At 47.3% G+C, this 22,422-nt stretch overlaps 2 protein-coding genes and 1 long non-coding RNA gene across 5 annotated transcripts in view; 2 read left to right on the top strand and 1 right to left on the bottom strand.

Moving 5' to 3' along the window:
- LOC146337819 (protein NKG7-like) overlaps positions 1-1,108 on the top strand; it is a 16,426-nt gene extending 15,318 nt beyond the window's left edge. For both annotated transcript variants that reach the window (XR_014785105.1, XM_084815314.1), the window contains one exon: positions 856-1,108. Coding sequence is in view for 1 of the 2 variants with exons in the window: in XM_084815314.1 (XP_084671440.1) it covers positions 856-947 (92 nt within the window). In the remaining variant the exon portion in view is untranslated. The remainder of the gene's footprint in view (positions 1-855) is intronic.
- LOC146337818 (uncharacterized) overlaps positions 1-9,958 on the bottom strand; it is a 14,906-nt gene extending 4,948 nt beyond the window's left edge. The window contains exons 1-2 of one of the 2 annotated variants that reach the window (XR_014785107.1): positions 9,790-9,958; positions 9,110-9,458 (exon numbers count right to left, since the gene is read on the bottom strand). This is a non-coding gene — a long non-coding RNA (uncharacterized LOC146337818). Of the gene's footprint in view, positions 1-9,109; positions 9,462-9,789 lie in introns of both variants that reach the window. The other variant, XR_014785108.1, reaches the window with a different exon arrangement.
- On the top strand, positions 9,756-22,422 carry LOC146337817 (uncharacterized). The gene is made up of 5 exons (XM_084815318.1): positions 9,756-9,809; positions 13,630-13,849; positions 18,268-18,414; positions 19,441-19,572; positions 22,170-22,422. Exons 2-5 carry the CDS (start codon positions 13,690-13,692, stop codon positions 22,226-22,228), a joined length of 498 nt encoding a protein of 165 aa, XP_084671444.1. The 5' UTR covers positions 9,756-9,809; positions 13,630-13,689; the 3' UTR covers positions 22,229-22,422.

Raw genomic sequence — 22,422 nt, 5'->3', positions numbered from 1 at the left:
CTGTGGTTGCATAATTGGCAGCCATAAAGGGGACATTTACGCAACATTACAGGCATGAATGGAGCATTTATGCCTGTAACGTTGCAGAAATGGCCCCCGCGGCCATCAATTATGCAACATTACTTTCCCAGAAGAGCCTGAGCTGCCACTGCTGCACAAAATGGTGGCTCGCTGCAAGGGCGGACTGCTGCCAGGCGCTCGCCAAGGTGCAGGACATGCTACAACGGAGTCCATGAGTGCCCCACGGCTGAGCGAGCGGGGCCTGGGTGGGTGAGCGACGGGGACTCTGTCAGACTGCACACCCCTGTGGACTCTCATGACATGCCTAGCTTCAGGTGAAGGTTCACTGCTTCCTGGCACAATGAAGGGCCACCACCTGTCTGCCAGGAGGAGATGCAAGACTGGGCTATATGGAGTCCTGGTCTGGCTTGGTAGAAGTCAGCTCCCTGTGTTCAAATTTGCCTCGCCTATAATTTCCAGATTTGAAGGGCTCCAAGAGGAATTCTTTAAGAATGGCCTCACCATCACCTCATTGAGAGGACCAGGGGCCACTCCCAAATTGGGGTTTACAATGTCTCTGCTCATGCCCCTGTGGCAGGTGTCATGGGTAAAGATACTACCAAACCTTCCCACCTCTGGCTGCTTAAAAAAAAAAAAAAAAAGTCTCAAGATCCTCCAGCCATGCAAGTTTTGTAGAAGAGAATTGGGCTATGCACATGAGAAGATGGCGAGGATCAGAGGATCAAGCTACTGACACAAGCAGAGAGAAAGCCCAGGGGGTTTGGCCAGGAATGAGCGGCCAAAATAATGACATATGTTCTATTGCCCAAACCCATCCATTTTCTCTCCTTGCAGCTTTTCTTGCTCACTTAGGTGAGGAGTGCACAGTGACTACAGTCCCTTCTTCATCTGCACGGATGCGCAGATATCCTTCTTATATAAGATAACTGAATGGAGGTATACAAGCAAATAAGTGGTAACTATAAAGATCTCCCAACACAAAGGCTCCTCCTGAAGCAAAAATGTCTGAGGAATTCTGAAGGAAGCTAGGAGAGTTTTTTAACAGTCATTATGGAGTTTCTCAGATGGCTTTTATATTTCCTGCCAGAAATAAATAACTAAATAAATGAAATGTCTAGTCCTTGTGATGGCAGAGAAGATTGAGAAAATGTAATGGCCCTATATGTGCATTAAATATGTGCAGAAGTCTATGTTTAGCCCATTCCAGAAGTCATATTCAAAGAACACTTGGAGGTAGGGATATCCAAACCCACTCTAGTCCAGTTTTTTTAAAGGCACAATTGCAAACAATTCCAACAGGAAAAAATGGTGGAAGACAACAGAAGAAGCCAATGCGGCTTCACAAAAAGCTTAGAGATGGCCTGGAAACAAAAAAGGACACATATGAGAAGTGGAAGGAAGGCCAAGTGACAAAGGAAAAGTGCAGGCAGGTAGCACAGAATTGCAGGGATGGTGTCAGGAAGGCTGAAGCTGAGAATGAGCTGAGGTTAGCGAGGGATGCTAAAAGCAACAAAAAGGCTTTCTTCAGATATGTGCATAGTAAAAGACAAAGGAAAGAAATGGTGTGTCAGGGTGGATACTGAGCCCATGGAGTCCCAGAGTAGTTCTGATTCTGAGGAAGAGCAGTCGCTCCTGGGAGAGGAGCGTGCTCCTCTTTCCCAGGGGCAACAGCTGACAGAGATTCCTCCCACCAGCATTCCTAGCTTAGAAAGCAGTCCAGGGAGTGACCGAGCGCAGATAGCAGACTTGGTGGATGCGCGACGCAGACGCAGACAGCGGTGCCAGATGGAGGGCGCGGAAAGCAGGCGTAGTGCCCGGTTGGCGCGCAAACAACGGCTGCACCCAGAGGATCCAAGGGAAAAGGGGAGGGACTCTCCCTAGTCCTTAAGTTCAGGGGTCTGCCAGTAATTCCCTTTCAAACGGGGACCAACTGTTCCAACTTAGGGCATAGGTACTGTGCTGCTCAGATCTAGTTGCAAACGGTATAGTTGTTAAGTTATAAAAGAAGAGTAAAGCTTTGAAAGGAATCCCTTTGTCTGTGTCTGGACTTGGCTACTGGATTAGACTGAGAGAAGCCTCCAAGGAGCTCTTGACATGGTGGTTCAACTATTAAATAAGGATGGCAAAATGATAACAGATGACAAGGAAAAGGCAGAAGTGCTCAGTTCCTATTTTGGCTCAGTCTTCTCCCCAAACAGGGTCTATGAGCCCCCTGGCAAAGGTGAAGTACAGGATGAAGGGGCAGGATTGCAGCTCGAGATCAATAAGCATATGGTCAAGGAACACCTAATTACTTTGAATGAATTCAAATCTCCAGGGCCAGATGAACTGCACCCTAGAGTAATAAAGGAACTGGCAGAAGAACTCTCAGAACCACTATTATCTTTGAGAAATCATGGAGGACGGGTGAAGTACCAGATGACTGGAGGAGGGCTAATGTTGTCCCTATCTTTACAAAGGGCAAAAAAGAGGAAGCTGGGAACTACAGACCAGTCAGTCTGACATCAATCCCTGGGAAAATTCTGGAGCAGAATATAAAGCAATCAATCTGTAAGCACCTTGAAAACAATGCAGTGATTACTTGAAGCCAATGTGGATTTGTCAAGAACAAATCCTGCCAGACTAATCTGATCTCATTTTTTGACCAGGTAACCTCCCTTGTGGACTGTGAGAATGCTGTAGACATAATATACCCCGACTTCAGCAAAGCTTTTGATAAAGTGCCCCATGATATCCTGATGAGCAAGCTAGCTCAAAGTGGGCTAGATGAAACAACTCTCAGGTGGATCCACAGTTGGCTACAGAATTGGACTCAAAGAGTGCTTTTCAGTGGGATCTTCTCAAACTGGGAGAGGTAACGAGCAGGGTACCGAAGGGCTCAGTCCTGGGCCCAGCGCTCTTCAACATTTTTATTAATGACTTGGAGGAGGAGGTGCAGGACATGCTTACCAAATTTGCAGATGACACAAAATTGGGTGGGATAGCTAATACCCTGGCAGACAGAAACAGAATTCAAAGTGATCCTGTAAAAAAGGCAAATGCCATTTTGGGCTGCAGAGATCAAATCGCCAACATTCGCTGCATCAAGCAAGAGAATTCCAGAAAAACGTCTATTTCTGCTTCATTGACTACGCTAAAGCCTTTGATTGTGTGGATCACAACAAACTGTGGCAAATTCTGAAAGTGATGGGAGTACCAGACCACCTTACCTGTCTCCTGAGAAACCTGTACGAGGGTCAAGAAGCAACAGTAAGAACCAGAGATGGAACAACCGATTGGTTCAAAATTGGGAAAGGAGTATGACAAGGCTGCATATTGTCACCCTGCTTATTTAACTTATATGCAGAGTACATCATGAGAAATGCCGGGTTGGATGAATCAGAGGTCGGAATTAAGATTGCCGGGAGAATTATCAACAACCTCCGATATGCAGACGATACCACCCTAATGGCAGAAAGCGAAGAGGATCTAAAGAGCCTCTTGTTGAGGGTGAAAGAGGAGAGTGCAAAAGCTGGTTTGAAACTCAACATTAAAAAAACTAAGATCATGTCATCTGGCCCTATCACTTCCTGGCATATAGAAGGGGAAGAAATGGAAGCAGTGACAGATTTTACTTTCTTGGGCTCCAAGATCACCGCAGATGGTGACTGTAGCCATGAAATTAAAAGACGCTTGCTCCTTGGGAGGAAAGCTATGGCAAACCTAGACAGCATAGTAAGAAGCAGAGACATCACCTTGCCGACAAAGGTCCATGTAATCAAAGCTATGGTTTTCCCAGTAGTAATGTATGGCTGTGAGAGCTGGACTATAAGGAAGGCTGAGCGCTGAAGAATTGATGCTTTCGAACTGTGGTGCTGGAGAAGACTCTTACGAGTCCCCTGGACTGCAAGGAGGTCAAATCAGTCCATCCTAAAGGAAATCAACCCTGAGTGCTCATTGGAAGGACAGATACTGAAGCTGAAGCTCCAATATTTTGGCCACCTAATGCGAAGAGAAAACTCCCTGGAAAAGACCCTGATACTGGGAAAGACTGAAGGCAAAAGGAGAAGGGGACGGCAGAGGATGAGATGGCTAGAAAGCATCATGGATGCAATGAATATGAACTTGAGCACGCTCCGGGAAAGAGCGCAGGACAGGAAGGCCTGGCGTGCTATGGTCCATGGGGTCACGAAGAGTCGGACACGACTGAACGACTGAACAACAACAACAACAACAACAATAGAAGTATAGCTTCCAAAACCCGTGAAGTACTAGTTCCCCTCTACTCAGCACTGGTTAGGCCTCATCTGGAGTACTGTGTCCAGTTCTGGGTGCCACACTTTAAGAAAGATGCAGACAAACTGTAGAGGGTTCAGAGGAGGGCAACGAAGATGATCGGGGACTGGAAACAAAGCCATATGAAGAGGGACTGAAATAATTGGGCATGTTTAGCCTTGAGAAGAGAAGACTGAGGGGAGATAGGATAGCGCTCTTCAAGTACTTGAAAGGTTGTCACAGAGAGGAAGGCCAGGATCTCTTCTTGATCATCCCAGAGTGCAGGACACGGAATAATGGGCTCAAGTTACAGGAAGCCAAATTCCTTCTGAACATCAGGAAAAACGTCCTGACTGTTAGAGCAATACGACAATGGAACCAATTGCCTAGGGAGGTGGTGGGCTGTCCCACAGTGGAGGCGTTCAAGATGAGGCTGGACTAGGGATGGGTGGAACGCTTGCGTCCGGGTCCGGGGGGGTGTCTGCGGGGGGGGGGGGAGGTGATCTGTCCCTCCCTCCCCGGAATCATAGCCGGCCGGCTCTGCTCCATGGTGATTCTGAATGTGCATATTTGTGCACACAAAATGCCAGTTTTTGTGCATACGCAAAAATGTGCACTTTTGCAATGCAGTTTTATTTTTCCAAAGATTGTGACCATGGAGCTCAATGAGGCCACTGGGGTGAGTGTGGGCCACTCGCTAAGTGTCAGGAGCGCCTTGGCGGCCTCTCTCAGTATATTCCAATAGCCAACTCAAGACACAGACGAAAGGAATTCTTTTCAACGCTTTAATCCTTTTACAACTTAATGACTCTTTCAGATGCTAGTCATCAGCAACTAAAGCAAGGAACAGCAGAGTGGCCTAAGCTTCAAGTAGGCAGTTGATCCCCGTTTGAAAGAGAGTCACTTAAAGACCCAGAACTTAGGGGCTAGGGAGAGATCCTCCCTCTTTACCTTGGGTCCATAGGAGGCGGCTGTTGCTTGGACGCCAAACGGGCGCTATGCCTCCTTTCCACACCCTCCATCTCTCCTCGCTCTTTGTGTCTGTGTTGAGCATCTAAGAAGCCCCCCTCCCGCACTCCCTTACTACCAGGGTCACTATCTATCTCAGGAATGCTGGCAGGAGGAATCTCTGCCAGGTGCTGAGCCGGTGAGGGATGAGCTGGCTCCTCTCCCATGGATTGCTGTTCCTCCTCAGAATCAGAACTGCTCTGGGGCTCTCTGGGCTCAGTTTCCACCCTGACACTAAGCGTGGGCAGGGGGCGAGTGTGGGCAGGTGCTTGGCAAGTGGGGCTCAGGGATGTGTGTGTGTGGGGGGGTTCCGCCAGATTCCTGGATGAAATCGGGTGCCTGTGCCATCCATACTTGGAGGTGAGAGCAGGGCCATGTGGTGGCTCCCCTCCCAGCATGCCCATCTCTCCCAGGTCTACTTTTCCATTCCTGTGCTGAGAGGAAGTTCTGAACAGGGAATCTAACCATGTTTAGCTGAATGTACCTAAGGTCCTTGATGCAATCAGGAGCCATATCTAGTTGTGTTCCCAATCTCTTGAAGGAGCCTAATCGGGTTCAGACCTTTCATTCAGAGGTGGAGCCAGAGATGATGGGGATGTTGGTAGCAAGACCAACAAGGAATGCATGGAGGGGCTGTCTTTTTAGGCCAAGGCTAGGAAATCCCCCTATTGCGGGCTGAATGCAGAACTCCAGGCCTCTCAATATGGGCCTCCACACTCCCCCTAAACTTCTCCCAGGCCACGCCCCATTTTCCCATGACACACCCACTTTCCACACCATCTCTAGCTTGTCAATATTATTTACTCCATCCTGCTGTGCCTCTGTCAGGATCCCTTTTGCCCCTACTGAGAACTCCAAAAGCCAAATCAAAACCCAGACAAGAGGCTTCAATTCCTTCCACGGCTTTAATCCACTTACTCCAATGGGTTATACAGATGCAAATTGCTAGCACCTCACAGACTACAAAGGAAAAGCCTTCAAGGAGATCAAAGGGAAGCTACGAAAGTTGGCCACCTGGGAAAAGGCAGCAAGCCATCCTAACTTAAGGGGTGGAAGTGGAAGATCTCCCTCCCTCTCTCCCGTGACACCTCTAGATGCAACTGTTGACGCCGAGCCTATCGGGCAGACTGCCTAAGCTCTGCCCCTGCCATCTCCCTCTTGTCTCTGCATCTGCACCTGGTGTCTAAGAGTTCAGGTTGTCATTCCCCCGCCTTTCCCTGTTCGCTGTCTATCACAGGGATGTGTGAAGGGGGCCCCTCTCTGTCCAGCTGTGCCTCTGAAGCCTGGGAAAGTTCCTCCCCCATGTTCTGCAGCTCTTCCTCAGAATCTGAACTGCTCTGCCACTTATATGCTCAGAGGCTACCCTGACAGCGCTCCCCCCCCCCAGTCAGTGGAGGGAACCTTGTATAAGTAGAAAGAGAATGACTGGATGCAAATATCTGTTGAATAATGAAAGAAGGATAGAGGTCCTGTCCATAACACCACACCATGTTGGCCTAGAAAAGCCTTACACAACTTTGTGGCCTCCAGATGTGGCCTATCATCCCCAGCCAACATGGCCAATGTGGATGATGGGAGTTGGATCCCAGCTCATTGCTAGGGCTCTAGATTGAGAGAAGCTGATCTAGGGTATCCTTTGTCCTACTTATCTGAGGAGTGAAGTCTTAAATACATATTACACACATTTATGTGACGTACACTAAAGGCAGAGGCTTGAAGTGGGAGACGGTGGCCAAAATGAGCAGAAAGGGGAAATAACCTTCCTTGTAACTAAATGAATAGGGAATTAATTTTATGCACCCCAATCCACTAACAGACAATGAGTCTCACAAGCAACCATTTCCTCCATGAGGTCACTGGTCCTTCCCAGCGCTTTTCGGGAAGAGGGTCTCTGAGAATGAGCTGGGGGCTCACCAGTGGAGTCTTTATTTTTGTGGTTCCTCTGCATTAAATAAAAGACATAGGGATGAAACTAGATTTATAGTAGACCCATTCAGACCATGACAAAGAAGTCAAATTTGTTTCATTGGGTCTACAGTAGTATTACTATTACAATTACTGTTGTTGTTGTTGTTCAGTCGTTAAGTCGTCTCTGACTCTACTATTACATATATATCCCATCTTTTTTTCATCTTGCAAGGAATGCAAGGTGCCCTACATGGTCCTCCTGTCCATTTTATCCTCATAACAACCCTGTGAGGTAGGTTACGCTGAGACTCTTTGGCTGGCCCAAAGTCACCCAGTGATCTTCATGGCTGAGTGGGGACTAGAACCCAGATCTCTCGAGTCCCAGTCCAGCACTCCAACCACTGCACCACACTGGCCCTCAGTATGACCAAGTCTGGCTCCAACCAACAATAAACGTTAATTAAAACTATTTTTTTTTACTAGGTTATGAAACTCATGAAAGAGAGTCTAACGGAAAGTTCTTACTGAAGTAGTTAGACTTATAAAAATGTAGCATGAGGAGAAAGACTAACAAGCTTTCTATTCTTTGAATCAAAAGCACACTCTGCACATGTTCACTGAATGACAAAATAAGGAATAAACATATCAGGGAATATGAGCTACATTATGTGTGTGTGTGGGGGGAGACCAACCCTCACTAAGAACCACTGGGGCAACAGGGTGGGGGGTTGGCTTCTCCCCCACTCCAGCCATTTTTCTGGAAACTCTTCCTCTGCCCCTCACCCATGGCTGTTCTGAAGGAAACTAAGGGGGCATTTGAAAATGATCCAGATACGGAAATGCAAAGCTGAGCTGGGGGCGGGGGGGGGGGGGTTGCTGACATATGCAGGATGGCTCTGGAAACAGCGCATCAAGAAGTGATTATGTGAATGTGATTGAGGCTGCAGTTGCATACACACTTACCTGGGAGAAAGTCCCATTGAACTCAATAGCACTTACTTCTGGGTACACATGCACAGATAGGGATGTACGAAAGTCACTTACCTTTTCGAAGGGTGACATTCACGGTGGAGGGGAGGCTTTCCATACCTCCTCCCGAAATCCTACCCTGGCCAGCTCCACTCCACGGAGCTGCTGGCCGGGTGCATCCGCACAGCAGGTCTGCGGACGCAAATGGCGGCCGGCATAGCGGCCGCCATTTGCATCCCTTTGCTGAGCCGTGATAGGCTACGTAAATATTTATGTAGCCTATCACAGCAAAAGCGGGGATGCAAATGGATGCTGCTACACCATTTGCGTCCCTGCTCTGAGCCATGATAGGCTACGTAGATACTTACATAGCCTATCACGGCTTGCCAGGGATGCAAATGGCGGCCGATGTAGCGGCTGCCATTTGTGGCTGCAGCCCAGCAGTGGCTAGAGCCTCCAGAGCCAACGCCAGAGCTGCCGCCGCCACCGCCGCCACTGCCGCCACCGCCGCCACTGCCGCCACCGCCGCCACCGCCGCCGCCAGGTAGGCTCTGTTTCGCGGGGCTTTCGTGGGGTGGTGGGGTGGGTTGCTCTGTTCTACCACAGATTCTGGGGGGGCCGAATTCACTGGAATTCGGCCTCCCTGGGATCCGTGGCGGAATTCTCTAACATCTCTATGCACAGACAGGTGCTGTAAATTAGCAAGGGTTCTCCAGGATCTCACTGAACACAGCAATGCTTACTTCTGAGTAAACACATGTAGGAATTTGGCTGTGGCTTACGATGGCTTTTTTATATATATAAACAGAAATTTCACCATGCTGGAATAGTGCTGATCTAAACTTCGTCAAGAATATATATATATATATATATATATATGGATAGAAAAATAGATAAGGCATTTTGCAAGGGCCCAAGAAGCAGCAGGAAGACCCCCAACTCTACATACCAGGGAGAGAAGCAGAGAACTCTCACCAAGGGCAAGAAAGTGTGCTTGGCTGGTCATCAAGGGACTCCACCGCTGCTCGGGATCCTGTTAGGGTTCTCCCAGGAAGGCTTGAAGACACTCGTATCTGGCTGTCAATATAACGGGATGGCTCCAAAAGCAGGGCAAGGAGTTGCTTTCCTTCTCTCTCTCACCATCGCAGCAGAAAGAAAGTGCCAATTATGCCAGCCGTCATCAGTGCGGTCCTTGCTTTCCATGGGCTTTACTTCCTCCCTCGGTGTGCCAGGGAGTCTCCGTTTTTCCAGCCTTGCAGGGCTACGATTTCAGGTTTTCAACTGCTTTTTTCACCTCCCTGCTGAGGAGGGGAGCAGTGAGAATAACTACACTCTGAGGAGTGGAATGTTTTTTTTGGGGGGGGGGGGTTAAGGGATTTTTTTTTTAAAAGACGCTGCTTTAAACAAATTGGTCCTCTTTCAGGCACACTTCAGACAGTTTTAAATGTATGCTTAAAACAAATCAGTCCTCTTTCATGCAAACTTCAGACAGTTCCCCAGCGCCCCCGCCTTTGGGAAAGCCCCTGGGAGGAAGCCACAAAAGGAAGTATACAGGCCGATAGTAGTAAGTACGGCTGGGGACGGCTCGAAAAGTTGAGTAAAGGAGGAACACGCATGCATATACCTCACCCTCAACAGCTTCTCACAAGGTAAGGACCAAACCATCTCATCACAGAAAATTTCACTGAAATTGTCCAGCCTTTGCCAGAAAAATCAAGAGGGGGGGAATCATTTCCCCCTCCCTCCCAGTAAATGGGCAAAAACATTGAAAGTGAAAGTTTCAGCACTTTTTATTACTACTACTTCCTCCTTCCTGTCTCTCCTGTTGCACTGTAGTAAATATCTCTGTGCATAAAATGGGGCCTGAAGACAACAGACCTCTCAGTTTGCTTATCTGAGATGCACAGATAGACTGCCTCTGAACAGGAGGTTCTTTAGCTATCATGGCTGATAAGCCATTTACAGACCTGTCCTTCATGTGTTTGTGTCTAATCCCGTTTTGTTTTTTTTTAATGCCATCTAACTAAGTTGCTGCCACAGCTAGCGGTGTTGCTAGGCAATTAAAAGATCTGGGGCCAGGTCCAGAGTACACAAACTGGCATGAACATTGCATGTGTTGATTTATATCTATATATGCAAATGAAGAAATGATTACTAGGATGTATTTAAATTTCACAGGCGGCAAAGCCAGACAGTTCGTTTCTCATCCAAATGATCTCAAATAAAACAAATCCTTCCATTAATTTGCATCCTACCCGAGATCATCCCAAACCAATGGGAGACCTTTTTCTCCTGTAAGCAAATTGCAATGGAGGGAGAGATTTTGGTGATGGTTGTGTGGTAATGCAACTAGGCAGCTGCAATTGCCCATGAAAACATACCCCCTGTATGTCAAATGAGGTATGAAAAGAACCACCCACTGGAACCAATGGACACTCTGGGCTCTGGGTTATAGATCCAGGGCCCTAGGAAAGGGATTTGGGGTCCAGGCCCAATGGATCCAGGCCTAGCAATGCCTCTAGCCCTGACAATGAAGCAAGAAATCAATGGACTTAAATGTGCTAAAGTTTGTGCTGGATTATGCCCACTGGCACAGAGATGTGCACGGAGAAATCACGGGGGGCAAAAGCACCGTTCTTTTACTAACTACACTCAGTGAAGCCATAAGCTATGCCGTGCAGGGCCACCCAAGACAGACAGGTCATGGTGGAGAGTTCTGACAAAATGTGGTCCACTGGAGAAGGAAATGGCGCAACCCACTCCAGTATTCTTGCCAAGAAAACCCCATGGAACATATCACAAGGCTAAAAGATATGATGCCAGAAGATGAGCCCCTCAGGTCAGAAGGTGTCCAATATACTATTGGGGAAGAGCAGAGGGAATTTCCAAGTAGTGCCAGAAAGAGTGAAGCAGCTGGGCCAAAGCTGAATGGACTTGAGCACACTCCGGGAGAGAGCGCAGGACAGGAAGGCCTGGCGTGCTATGGTCCATGGGGTCACGAAGCGTTGGACACGACTGAACAACTGAACAACAAGAACAAAACCACTGTTTTGCTTTGTACCTCACGTTCCACTCCTTCCTATGCAACACGGCGTGTAGGACTGCCATGTGACCAGAAGAAGAAGAAAGGCCTGTCTGTTTCCTGTGTTTTACAGAGTGCAGGAACCAGCAGGCGAACCTTGATGACAAGGAGATTAGCACAATCAAGACATAGCTTGATAATACAGTTCACTGTTCAAGCTGCTATACAAGTTACCAGGAGACCAGTTGGTGAGCCTAAGAGCATGGGCTGAATGTGAGGAAAAACACCCTCAAAGGCCTGCAACTTTGTGGGCTTTTTCAAGAGGAGTTCTTTCTTTCTTTAGGAACTGATTGATTGATTGGTTTGTAAAATATATAAACCACCCTACATCCACAAGGGATCCCGGGGCTGTGAATAGAACATTATGAAAAGACAAATGCAACAAAACAGCAATGATAACATTATGAGATAAGAGGAATAAAAACTAGCCAACCAAAATAAAATAAAGTTCTTTTTTTAAAAAACACACGTAAAATCTAAGATGCCTGGACAAACAAGAACATTTGATTTCATGCCAAAATGAAAGCAAGGTCAGCAACAATAACATTTCGTGTGTGTGTGTGTGTGTGTGTGTGTGTGTGTGTCTGCAAGGGTGGGGGATTCCAAAGGCAGATGGGCAGTGGGCACAGGCAGTTGGCTACAGAAAGTGGGGGTTTGTTGAGCAATGCAGTCTTTGTCAGGAACACCCTATACTGCAATATTTTCTTGCAGATCTGGTCCCTCTTGTTCTATGTGCTTAAAAAAAAAAAAGAGAGAGAGAGAGAGGATAAACCAGGATAAGGATTCTTATCTTCACCTCATAAAGTAGTCATTCAAAAAAATACTCAAGTGTGTTTTTATTACACCAACCCATTTTGCAATGTATCCTTTTGTGGTAAAATGTCTCGCATCCAGAAAGGTGCTGTGTTGTGCAAAAAGACGTGTTTATCATAAACTGTCAAGGTAAAACTTTATTGTTATTTATTAAAAACAAATGTTTCTTGATGTTGTGTGGTACCTTTCTACCCTGTAACAATTTACATTTCTGTCTCTGGAGAGGTAAATGTTCCCAAATGAAATCCCATGGTTTGTGCCAAACCTATTGGCACTCAGAGTACTTAACGCAATTTCCCTAGACCAGTTTTCTTTGGAAAATCCATGGGATATTTATACCCCAGGTACGTTGCTTGGGTTTGGGGACATACAGCTACCCCAATGGCAAAATTAATACATTCTTATGATATTTCATGCCCCACTGTTTTGCAATTGATATTGTCAATAGGCAATTGTTCTTCTTCATTGCCTATTGACAATGAACACACCAATGGGCGAAGGAAAGACATTTATTTAGCTAAAATAGGCTAATAATGCAGGAAAACAAGACAACACGTTCAAAGCATAAAGCATACTTTTCTTCAGCTCCTGGGAATCTTTACATCTTATCAAGATAATAGCAGCAGAAAATGTTATCCCAAGATAGCTTGGCCCACAGCACCTGTTCAGGATTGGCCTGCAGAGAGGTTCTTCCTTGGGATGGTCCCAAGGAATCATACACTATCCCCTTGACCCCTCCCATTCTGGACATGGGCCTATGACTTCGTATGCTCTTGTAGGCTGGAAAACATCCAGCCTCAACAATTGGCAGGCAAGCAGTCCTACACAGGTAGCTCCCATCTCCGCCCTCGGCTGGCCTTGACATGATGCCAAAGACCTTATTTATCAGTCTGAGCACAGAATCAACAGCCTTAATCCTGGGAACTAGCATCTCTACCCACCTCATCCCATCAACAAACAGGCACAATATCACTCTAAACATGGGCAGGGGAATTTGTGCACCATTGACTCCCTGAGATACAATATTCTTCTGCATTTCCATTACACTGACATCCAGGTTTTCCCCAGAAAGAAAACAGTAAGTGCTAAGAGGCTAAAATTTGGGGACATTATGCAGGTGACAGGAGACAACAATGCCATGAGAGGACTATGTTGTAGGTCTACTTCTGTGTAAATTCTGCAAGGAAAGGTGCATCGGGGTAGCCCTTTAGGCCACCCCATTTCAGCAGGCTTAAAGATTCGAGGATCAATAGTTGCTTGCACCATCTTAGGAATATTCAACAATGCTGTGTCTGGGTAAGATGTGACTTGCCAAGGGAAGGCGAGTGCAAAGAGGGTTCAACCTTTCGCACGCTGCAGGTGCAGAAATGTTCCTGCTGTGCCCCTGCCTATAGCACATCTTCACCGTCCGTCATAGCCCACTGCACATGGATAGCTTGGGGCATTGCACAAACTGGGTGTTCCCCTCCTCATGGCCACTAGGGGCTGGCAGCATTTAAGAAGGACATTGAACACCCCAACACAACTGGCAGCTGATCATGTGGAGTAACATGAACGTCCCTCTCTTCCCTCAGATTCATCTCAACTGTGCTGCTCAGTGAGAACCTCAGTGAAGGACCCGAGAATTCCCCACCATGGACTGCCTGCAAATTACCACTTTGGGCTCCTCCTTCCTCAGCATTGTCCTGCTCCTCGTTGCCCTGGCCTCAGATTATTGGGGGGCTGGTGGTTTGGGCCTGTGGAAGATTTGCATTTTGGATTCCAGATGTGTCCCACTTGGAATGGATGTGGAAGGTAAGATCCAGCCTGGGAAAGGACAACTAGAGGTGTTGCAGTCAGAAGGACACTAAATTCTTCCTCACGTCTTAATGATTCTGTGGTAGTGTTTCTTGTTGATGGGTCAACCCTCCGATCATCCTACGTGATCAGAGATAACTCCCTGCTGTTGCCTACACCAGGCACTTTCAAAGCCTCTGCCTTCAGGGAACTCTTTCTGCATTGGCCATCCTGCCGAGGAACCCCTGCTATGCATCAGCCAGAATGTCCCTCCCCGTAGCAGAGGTTTCTGGGGTGTGCTGTCACTCAGTTCACACACTGGGTACTTGGCAGGTCTGGCCTATCCTTTGAGTCTTTCCCCTTCACTCCATGTGAACCAAGCGTGTATTTTACTTCCAGCACTTCCATTGCATCTCTGTGGGAATATCCACTTCACCCCATGTGAACTCCATGTTCCCCCTCCATGTTCCCTCTCCATGTGAACCAAGTGTGTATCTTAGAAGACATGCAACACTTCCATTGCATCTCAGTGGGAATATATCCACTTTTAAATTAAAGGGCCACAGGAGGATTCTGGGCAGTGCTGTTGCTCAGTTCATGCACTGTGTACTTGACAGGGGTACAGTGGCGCAGCTGGGAAAGTAGAGCAAAAGATCACCCAGAGAGGAGCAGGAGTGGACCTCACGGTAGCAGATGCAACTCCATTGGCTTCTTGCAGTCATGATGGTGTCATGCTGTGCCTAAGTGAATTTAAAATCCAAAACTGCACATACTCGGAGGTTGTTGGGCTTTGTTTTTGTTTTGCTTTCTGTGGGGTTAGCAAACATTCTATCATATATGGAATGCAGAAGCAGTCGCAAAGCAGGGGATGGTTGTTGGTGGGGGAAGATAAATGTTAGTTGTGCGCTTCACAATGGAAGTAATACCCAAGGCTGCATGAAGTGACCCCCACCCCCAAGAATACGAAGTCTGGGATCTAAAACTGCCTAGCTGACTGCAGGCCTAACGTTTGAGTATCCCTTGCCAGTCCATGTGAACCAAATGTGTATCTTAGAACACACCCGACACTTCTGTTGCATCCCTTTGGGAATATGCATTTTTAACCTAATGGGGCACAGAAGGGCCCATGTAGTTAAGGCTAGTAGCAAAGCAACAACAACAAATGTTTCCACCATTATAGGCCTCAAAATGCTATTGCTTATAACAGCAGTCACTGTTTTAATAACACCAGTTGAGCTAATAACGTGAAGTTGTAGCATCCACGATTGTCATGGTGGCAAATTTCAAATGCATCCAATGAAAATGGTGATAAGTGCAGCAAGTTAAAAAGTGCTGAAGATTGACATATCTACCTTTTTACTCCAGTTTTTAAACAGGAACATCATTCTGAAGCTGGAATGTTGCCAGTACTGCACTGTTTCCAAAGGGACTTGTTGTTGCAGAGGGGATCTAGTGGATCCTGTGTGCAATGCCTTTCCTTTAGTTATGGAATGTGTCTCTCAGGGTGAAACTACTACAGATCACTACACAGATTGGGACTCTGGCATGGGGGAGGGCTGCAGCTTTCTCCTCCAGTGTTTTCCTTAGTTGGTGCCTTTTATTCACCCCCCCTGTAGTCTCCCCAGTCTTTTTCCTCTCTCAGTTCTTCCACTATCCCCCAGAAAGCCTCACAAAAACAGCTCTACAGAATCTCTGTGGTATCTCCTAAGGGACAAAAATGTTTGCGCTCCAGGTGTCCTGCAGGGGGCTCCACTTCCATAAGCTGGAAATATTGCAGGGCTATTGCATCACTACTGTAGCAGAGCTAATATCTGTAAGGATCCCCAGCATCAATTTCTGGCATGGAAGACTGTGTAAACATGGAGGGGAATCTTCATTTATTTTAGCCTGGGACCCATTCCACCATATGTATTCTTGGACAAACTGCTTGGAGGACTGAGGGCTACTACTTTCCCCGTAGATCCTAGTCCATCCTGGCTTGTGAAATCTGCCAGAACTGGGCTGGATATCTTGACTTCCAAAATGCCTCCTTGATAGGAATGGCAGAGAATTCAGCCACGGATTCCACTGAGTCTGTGGCAGAACAGCCCCCCGCCCCCCCCCCGCGGAATCCCCCTGGGACGGAACTTACCTGGGGCAGATGCGGTGGATTCAGCGGCGGCGGTTCCGGCGGCGGTTCTGGCAGCGGAGGCTCCGGCGACTGGTCTCCTGGCCAGCTGCGGCCGGGCTGCTGCGGCCACCATTGGCATCCTTGCAGCTGTGATAGGCTACATAAGTATTTACGTAGCCTATCACGGCTAACCCCCAAAAACCCACCCCCCAGCGTACGCAAATGGTGGCGGCTACGGTGGCCGCCATTTGCGTTCCCTATTTTTCGCCGTTCTAGCCTACATAAACATTTATGTAGGCTATCACGGCAAAAAAAAGGGGAACGCAAATAGCTACGCTATTTGCGTTCCCCTTTTTTTCACTGTAGTAGCCTATGTAAATATTTACATAGGATAAAATGGTGAAAAATAGGGAACGCAAATGGCAGCCGCCGTAGCCGCCACCATTTGTGTACGCCTTTTTTGGGGGGGGGGGGTTGCCGTGATAGGCTACGTAAATACTTATGTAGCCTATCATGGTAGCCTGGCTGGACGCAAATGGCGGCCGCAGCAGTCTGTTAGCGGCCGGAAATCCAGCTGCGGACGGCCCTGGCCGGCTGCTCCACGGAGCCTCCATGGAGCAGAGCCAGCCAGGCAGGATTCCGGGGGGAGGGACGGAGCGCCACCCCCCCACCGTGAAAAATTCTGTGAAAAAGTTAGTTTCGTACATCCCTACTCCTTAAGGGACGGTGAGTTCCCTTCTTTGAAAGAAGCTTTGGTGAGACCCTTGTTGAAGAAACTAGGAGTGCACGAAAGCCACTTACCTGGTCTCGCAGCTTGCTTCGCGGTGGGGGGGAGGCGCTTCGCTGCTCCCCCCGAAGTTCAGGCCGGGGGGGGGAGGCTTCCCGCCTCGCCCGGCCAAAATTCAGGCCAGGGGGGAGGCTTTCCGCCTCGCCCGGCCGCGAAATAAGAAGTTTAAAAAAAAACGCCCCCGTGATAGGCTACGTGACGATTAACGTAGCCTATCACGGCTAGATCTGCAAAGTCAGCCGTGATAGGCTACGTTAATCGTCACGTAGCCTATCACGGGTGACTTAAAAAAAAAAAAAGTGTGTATGCAAATGGCGGCCCCCATAGGGAGCCGCCATTCGTGTTCCTTATTTGGTCGCTGTAGTCTACGTAAATCTTTACGTAGACTACGTCGAAAATAAGGGCAACGCAAATAGTGTTGCCCTTATTTTCGCCGTAGTCTACGTAATCTTTACGTAGACTACAGCGACCAAATAAGGAACGTGAATGGCGGCTCCCTATGGGGGCCGCCATTAGCCGTACGCGCTTTTTTCTGCAGCCGCCATTCGCTTCTTCCATATAGCCGTGATAGGCTACATAAATACTTACGTAGGCTATCATGGAAAAAAAAAAAAAGCCACTACGCCATTTGCGTTCTTTTTTTTCTTTTTTTTGCTGTAATAGCCTACATAAATATTTATGTAGGCTATCATGGAAAAAAAAAAAGGGAACACAAATGGCGGCCACCATAGCTGCCACCATTTGCATTCCCTTTTTTTTGCCATGATAGGCTACGTAAATACTTACGAAGCCTATCACGGCTTCCGCAGAGACGCAAATGGTGTCCCTGCATTAGCCGTGATAGGCTACATGAGTATTTCTGTAGCCTATCACGGCTATATGGAAGAAGCGAATGGTGGCTGCAGACGTGGCCGCCATTCGCAATGCAGCGTGGACAGCAGCAGGTAGGTGCTCCATTCTGGGCCCATTTCGCAGGGTGGGGGTGGGGGGCTTCATTCTGCCATGGATTTTGGGGGGCCGAATGCACTGGCATTCGGCCTCACCGAGATCTGTGGCAGAATTCTCTGACATCCCTAGAAAAAACAAACAAACACGACAGTGAAAGTTACATAAACTGCAGCAGACATTTTTGTGGAGCGTTCTGAAGTGTGTTGGGGATGTCCACTTCTGTCAATGAGCGAATGATGGAACGAAAGATGTCTGACCATTCGCAAAACACCGATGGAACGGATTACACAAAATCTATACATCCTTACTTATCCCAGAGGGTGATCCTCCTTAAACAGGCAATATGTGGTGCAGTAAAATGCTTGCATGCCAATGCTGGGATGAAGTGTGGAGGCAACTATTAAACAAGAGCTTTGCAATGATGCTTAGACAGGGCTAGCCCGACCGTTTGGCTGAATGGGGGCGGCGACCTGGTGACTTTGTATGATGATACTGGAGTTAAGTGGGATGGGGGGAGATATTAAGTGAGAACATAATGGTGACTGTTGTCTCCCTCCCCACCAAACCCACCCTCTCTCTTGGCTTCTGTAGCCTACGTTCATGCCACCAGAGCTTTCATGCTGATAGCAGGAGTCGTTGGTGCTGTCTCCTTCGTGGGCCTTTGCATCTCATGTTGCTGCTTGCATGTTGGCTCTGCATCCCTGGCCAAGATGGCGGCCATAGCCAGCATTTTGGCAGGTATTATATTTAAAGTTTTCTTATTTATTGACTGCAAATGTCATTTGAAACTCTGTCTACACTGTCTTTCATCCATTCAGCCACGTTTAGTTGTCACACATTCAGGAATAGAGTGAACAGGCAAGTCTGGCGGGGCACATGGCTGATTGCTCCTGCAGCCAGAAGAGAAAGGCCAGGGGGAGGGGAGCATATCATCAGCTCCTGCAACTGGCAAACAGCAGGCAGCCCTGTGGACCGGCTAGGCACAGTGTCAATGCAGGAAGCCTGTCTTTAGGGATGTGCAAATCAGCAAAACGTGAGCTCACTGAAATTCTCCAAATCCCATCACGAAGCCCATTCCAAATCGAGTCCACATCAGATTGTGAGCTTTGTTTTGTTTTTTCTTTTCATGTGAAAATCTGTGTGCATTTTCATGTGTATTTTTCCAGATGTATGCATCAGTTGTGCACATCGTTGCAATGCACGCATTCTCCTACCATGGATTAAAGCGTATGTCTGAGCATTTGTCAAAAGTGTGCATTTTTTCAGGGATATTTTTCGAATGTACCCATGCTGTCAAATGCATTTGTCTTTCATTTGCAAATGATCTTGATAGCTTGAAAATGTATGCGCTTCGACAGCAGGTTGCGTCCAAATTCATGTTGGTTCCAAAGGTGTGAACTGGCCAAATCCTGATTTTAAAAAAATTGAACTGAAATGAATTTCTCATACTTTCCTATCTGTCTTCAAATTTTGTACATCGTCAACAAAGCACTTCTGTCTGTCTGAATAATTGACCCTAAGGACCCTAAACTGGAGTACACACCCTCAGACCTGGGTTTGAGCTCAGCATGCACATGGGCCTGGCGTGGGCCTGACAACATGCAACCCTCATCTCCTCACTAAGGCCCAATCTATCTCCTGCAAATATCTGACATTCAACACTCATCCCAGCAGCTCCACTCTGTGATAAAACATGGAGAACAGTTCTGCAGGAATACATGACTTCCTAAAGCAGCATTAATACACCATCTTTTTGGCTCCTAGGTGTTTGTGCCTTGGTTGCAATGGCCACCTTCTTGGGGATACGGTATGGAAAGTACGAGTGGAAGGTGGGGATATTCGATAATTTCTCTCCTGTTACGGCCTTTGCCTCTGGGTTTCTGTTCCTATTTACTGGTGAGTATGTGCAGAACAGGGATGACTACAACTCTCAACACATAGGGTTCACAGACCTCCCCCCGACATGTTCTTATTGGACCATCATGATAGGTCTCAGTGCCTTTTATTCCAAAAGAGTTAGAGATGGCCAGCTCATAATTTTCCTGAATGTGTGTAGTAGAGCTGGGACTTCTTTTTTTAATCTCACCTCTCTGGAAAAAGTTGGCCACTCTGCCGAGTTTTCTCTGAAATATTCTCCACCACCATTTTGTGCTGGCAGCCATTTTCCCCCGTGATGCCCCAGAACAATGCTAGGGCCATGACATTGTGGAGGATTAAAAATGATGCCTACACTGCCAAAGCTTTTCCTGCTGTTTCTGATGTTATAAAAACAAAAAACTTAAGGAAACATGAAATAAACTGTGCTATTGCCATTGCTATCAGGGAACCAAGCCCCTGAGAAAATTTCTGCTCCCTCCTGGAGAAATTCAATGAAATGGAGTGTGTGTCTCTATGCTCCTCCCGCCCCTCGGCATCTACATAAAGGATGAAGAATTTCAAGACTCCATTTGCACAAAGTTGTATTCTGGAGTCATTCTCTAAAAGTACCACTGTAGGCTTCAGGTGAAGGTTCACAGCTACCTGGGACAATGGAGGGCCACCAGCTCTCAGCCAGAAGACACAAGACTGGGCCCTATAGAGTCCTGGTCTCTGACCTGGTATAAGTCAGCTTCGTGTGTTCAAATCTGACTCGCCTATAATTTCCAGATTTGCAGGGCTCAATGAGGGATTCTTTAATAACTGTCTCACCATCACCTCATTTAGTGGACTCCTAAATTTAGCCACTCCCAAACTAGGGTTGTCCATTGCTGGGAAGTCCAGCCCTTTGGGGGCTTGTCGCTGTCTTGGCTTGCTTTTGCTAGTCGAGCTGTGTGTTTTCCCTGAGTTCTGGGAACTTTTACGCATTTTTTTTTTTAGTCTCAGCCATAAGTTGCGCAGAGATTTGTGCAAAGTACGGCCACAAATTGCATGAATTTGCATAATTTACAGAAATTATGCAAGTAATTTGTGCAAATTATGCCAATTCATGCAATTTACAGCCAAAATTTGTGGAAATGTTTGTTTGTTTTTCACACAAGTTTACCAGTTGCTTTCCGGGCCAAATTCAAGGTGTTGGTTTTGACCTTTAAAATCCTATGCAGTTCTGGCCCAGCCTATCTCAAGGAGCACCTCCAGCAACACCAGACAGGACGCTTAACAAGATCAGCCTTGGATGGCCTTCTCTCTGTCCCATCAGCCAGGACAGCTAGGTGTCAGGGTGGACACTGAGCCCATAGAATCCCAGAGTAGTTCTGATTCTGAGGAAGAGCAGTCGCTCCTGGGAGAGGAGCACGCTCCTCTTTCCCAGGGCCCACAGCTGACAGAGATTCCTCCCACCAGCATTCCTGGATTAGATAGCAGTCCTGGGAGTGACAGAGCGCGGATAGCAGACTTGGTGGACGTGCGACGCCGACGCAGAGAGCGGCGCCAAATGGAGGGCGCGGAAAGGAGGCGTAGTGCCCAGTTGGCGCGCAAACAACGGCTGCGCCCAGAGGATCCAAGAGAAAAGGGAAGGGACCCTCCCTAGTCCTTAAGTTCAGGGGTCTGCCAGTAATTCCCTTTCAAACGGGGACCAACTGTTCCAACTTAGGGCATAGGTGCTGTGCTGCTCAGATCTAGTTGCAAACAGTAGAGTTGTTAAGTTGTAAAAGAAGAATAAAGCTTTGAAAGGAATCCCTTTGTCTGTGTCTGGACTTAGCTACTGGATTAGACTGAGAGAGGCCTCCAAGGAGCCCTTGACACTAGGCTGATGAGGACAAGGGAGAGGGCCATCTCTGTGGTGGCCCCCACTCTGTGGAACTCTCTCTATAGGGAACTTCGCCATGCCCCCTCTTTAATGAGCTTCTGCATGCACTGAAAACTTGGTTATTCAGGAAGGCATTTGGGGTGGGGTGGGTATTTTTAAATAATGTTTTAATGTATAATTTTACTGTTTTAAATTGTACCATTGGACATTGCCCAGAGTGGCTGGGTAACTGGCCAGATGGGCAATTAAGAAATTTAATAAATAAATAAATAAATAAATAAATAAATAAATAAACAAACAAACAAACACAAGACAACTGCCCCCCCCCCCCAGGAAATTCTACCAGCTGGCCCAACTCATTGCTCATCAGGTCAGGTCAGCTGGCGGAAGACGGAATGGAGTTCGGGGCGTTGAGCCAACGAAAGCTCGTCAAGCTCCACCCCCTACCTGGATTCTTCCGACATCCCTATCCCAATCTGGAGTTTACAGTTTCCCTGCTGGTGCCCCTTGGCAGGTGTTAGGAGGTTATGATACTTCCAAATTTTTCTACCACTGGCTTTTTTTTAAAGTCTCAAAATACTCCAAAAATGCAAATTATGTAGAAGAGATGATATCTTGGGCTGTGCATATTAAAGGAGTTAGAGAATCTGAGTGTCAGGCCACTGAGACAGGTAGGGAGAAAGCCCAGCTGGGGAGGGGCCAGGAATTAGTGGCTGAGATAATGATATTTGATCTATTGCCTAAACCAATCACTTTTCTCTTCTGACAGGTGCACTTTCTTCCGAAGTACACACCAAAATGCTCAGGCACTCTTTGTTTATAATATAAATGCATGCAGGTATGCAAACAACGAAGTAGCAAGTATAAAGAACTTAAAACATAGAGGTTCCTCCTTAAGCAAAACTTATGAGGAATCCTGAAGGAAGCTAAGATAGTTTTAACAACCGTGATGAAGTTTCTCAGATGGCCTTTGTACTTCCTGCCACAAATAAAAAAGAAACAAATAAATCAAGTGTCTAGTC

Source organism: Heloderma suspectum, chromosome 10, assembly GCF_057233095.1.
Source record: "Heloderma suspectum isolate Gila_16-S chromosome 10, 16-S_ref, whole genome shotgun sequence".
NCBI classification, from domain to species: Eukaryota; Metazoa; Chordata; class Lepidosauria; order Squamata; family Helodermatidae; genus Heloderma; species Heloderma suspectum.
The sequence above is the reverse complement of the archived record's forward strand: the minus strand, read 5'-3'. Positions and strand labels throughout refer to the sequence as shown.

Bases quoted from the DNA above. Each gene is read 5' to 3' on its own strand.
- LOC146337817 (XM_084815318.1), top strand. From the start codon at position 13,690: ATGGACTGCCTGCAAATTACCACTTTGGGCTCCTCCTTCCTCAGCATT. The intron at 13,850-18,267 runs GTAAGATCCAGC...TGGCTTCTGTAG, and splicing joins ACTTGGAATGGATGTGGAAG to CCTACGTTCATGCCACCAGA. The intron at 19,573-22,169 runs GTGAGTATGTGC...CTCTTCTGACAG, and splicing joins GTTTCTGTTCCTATTTACTG to GTGCACTTTCTTCCGAAGTA.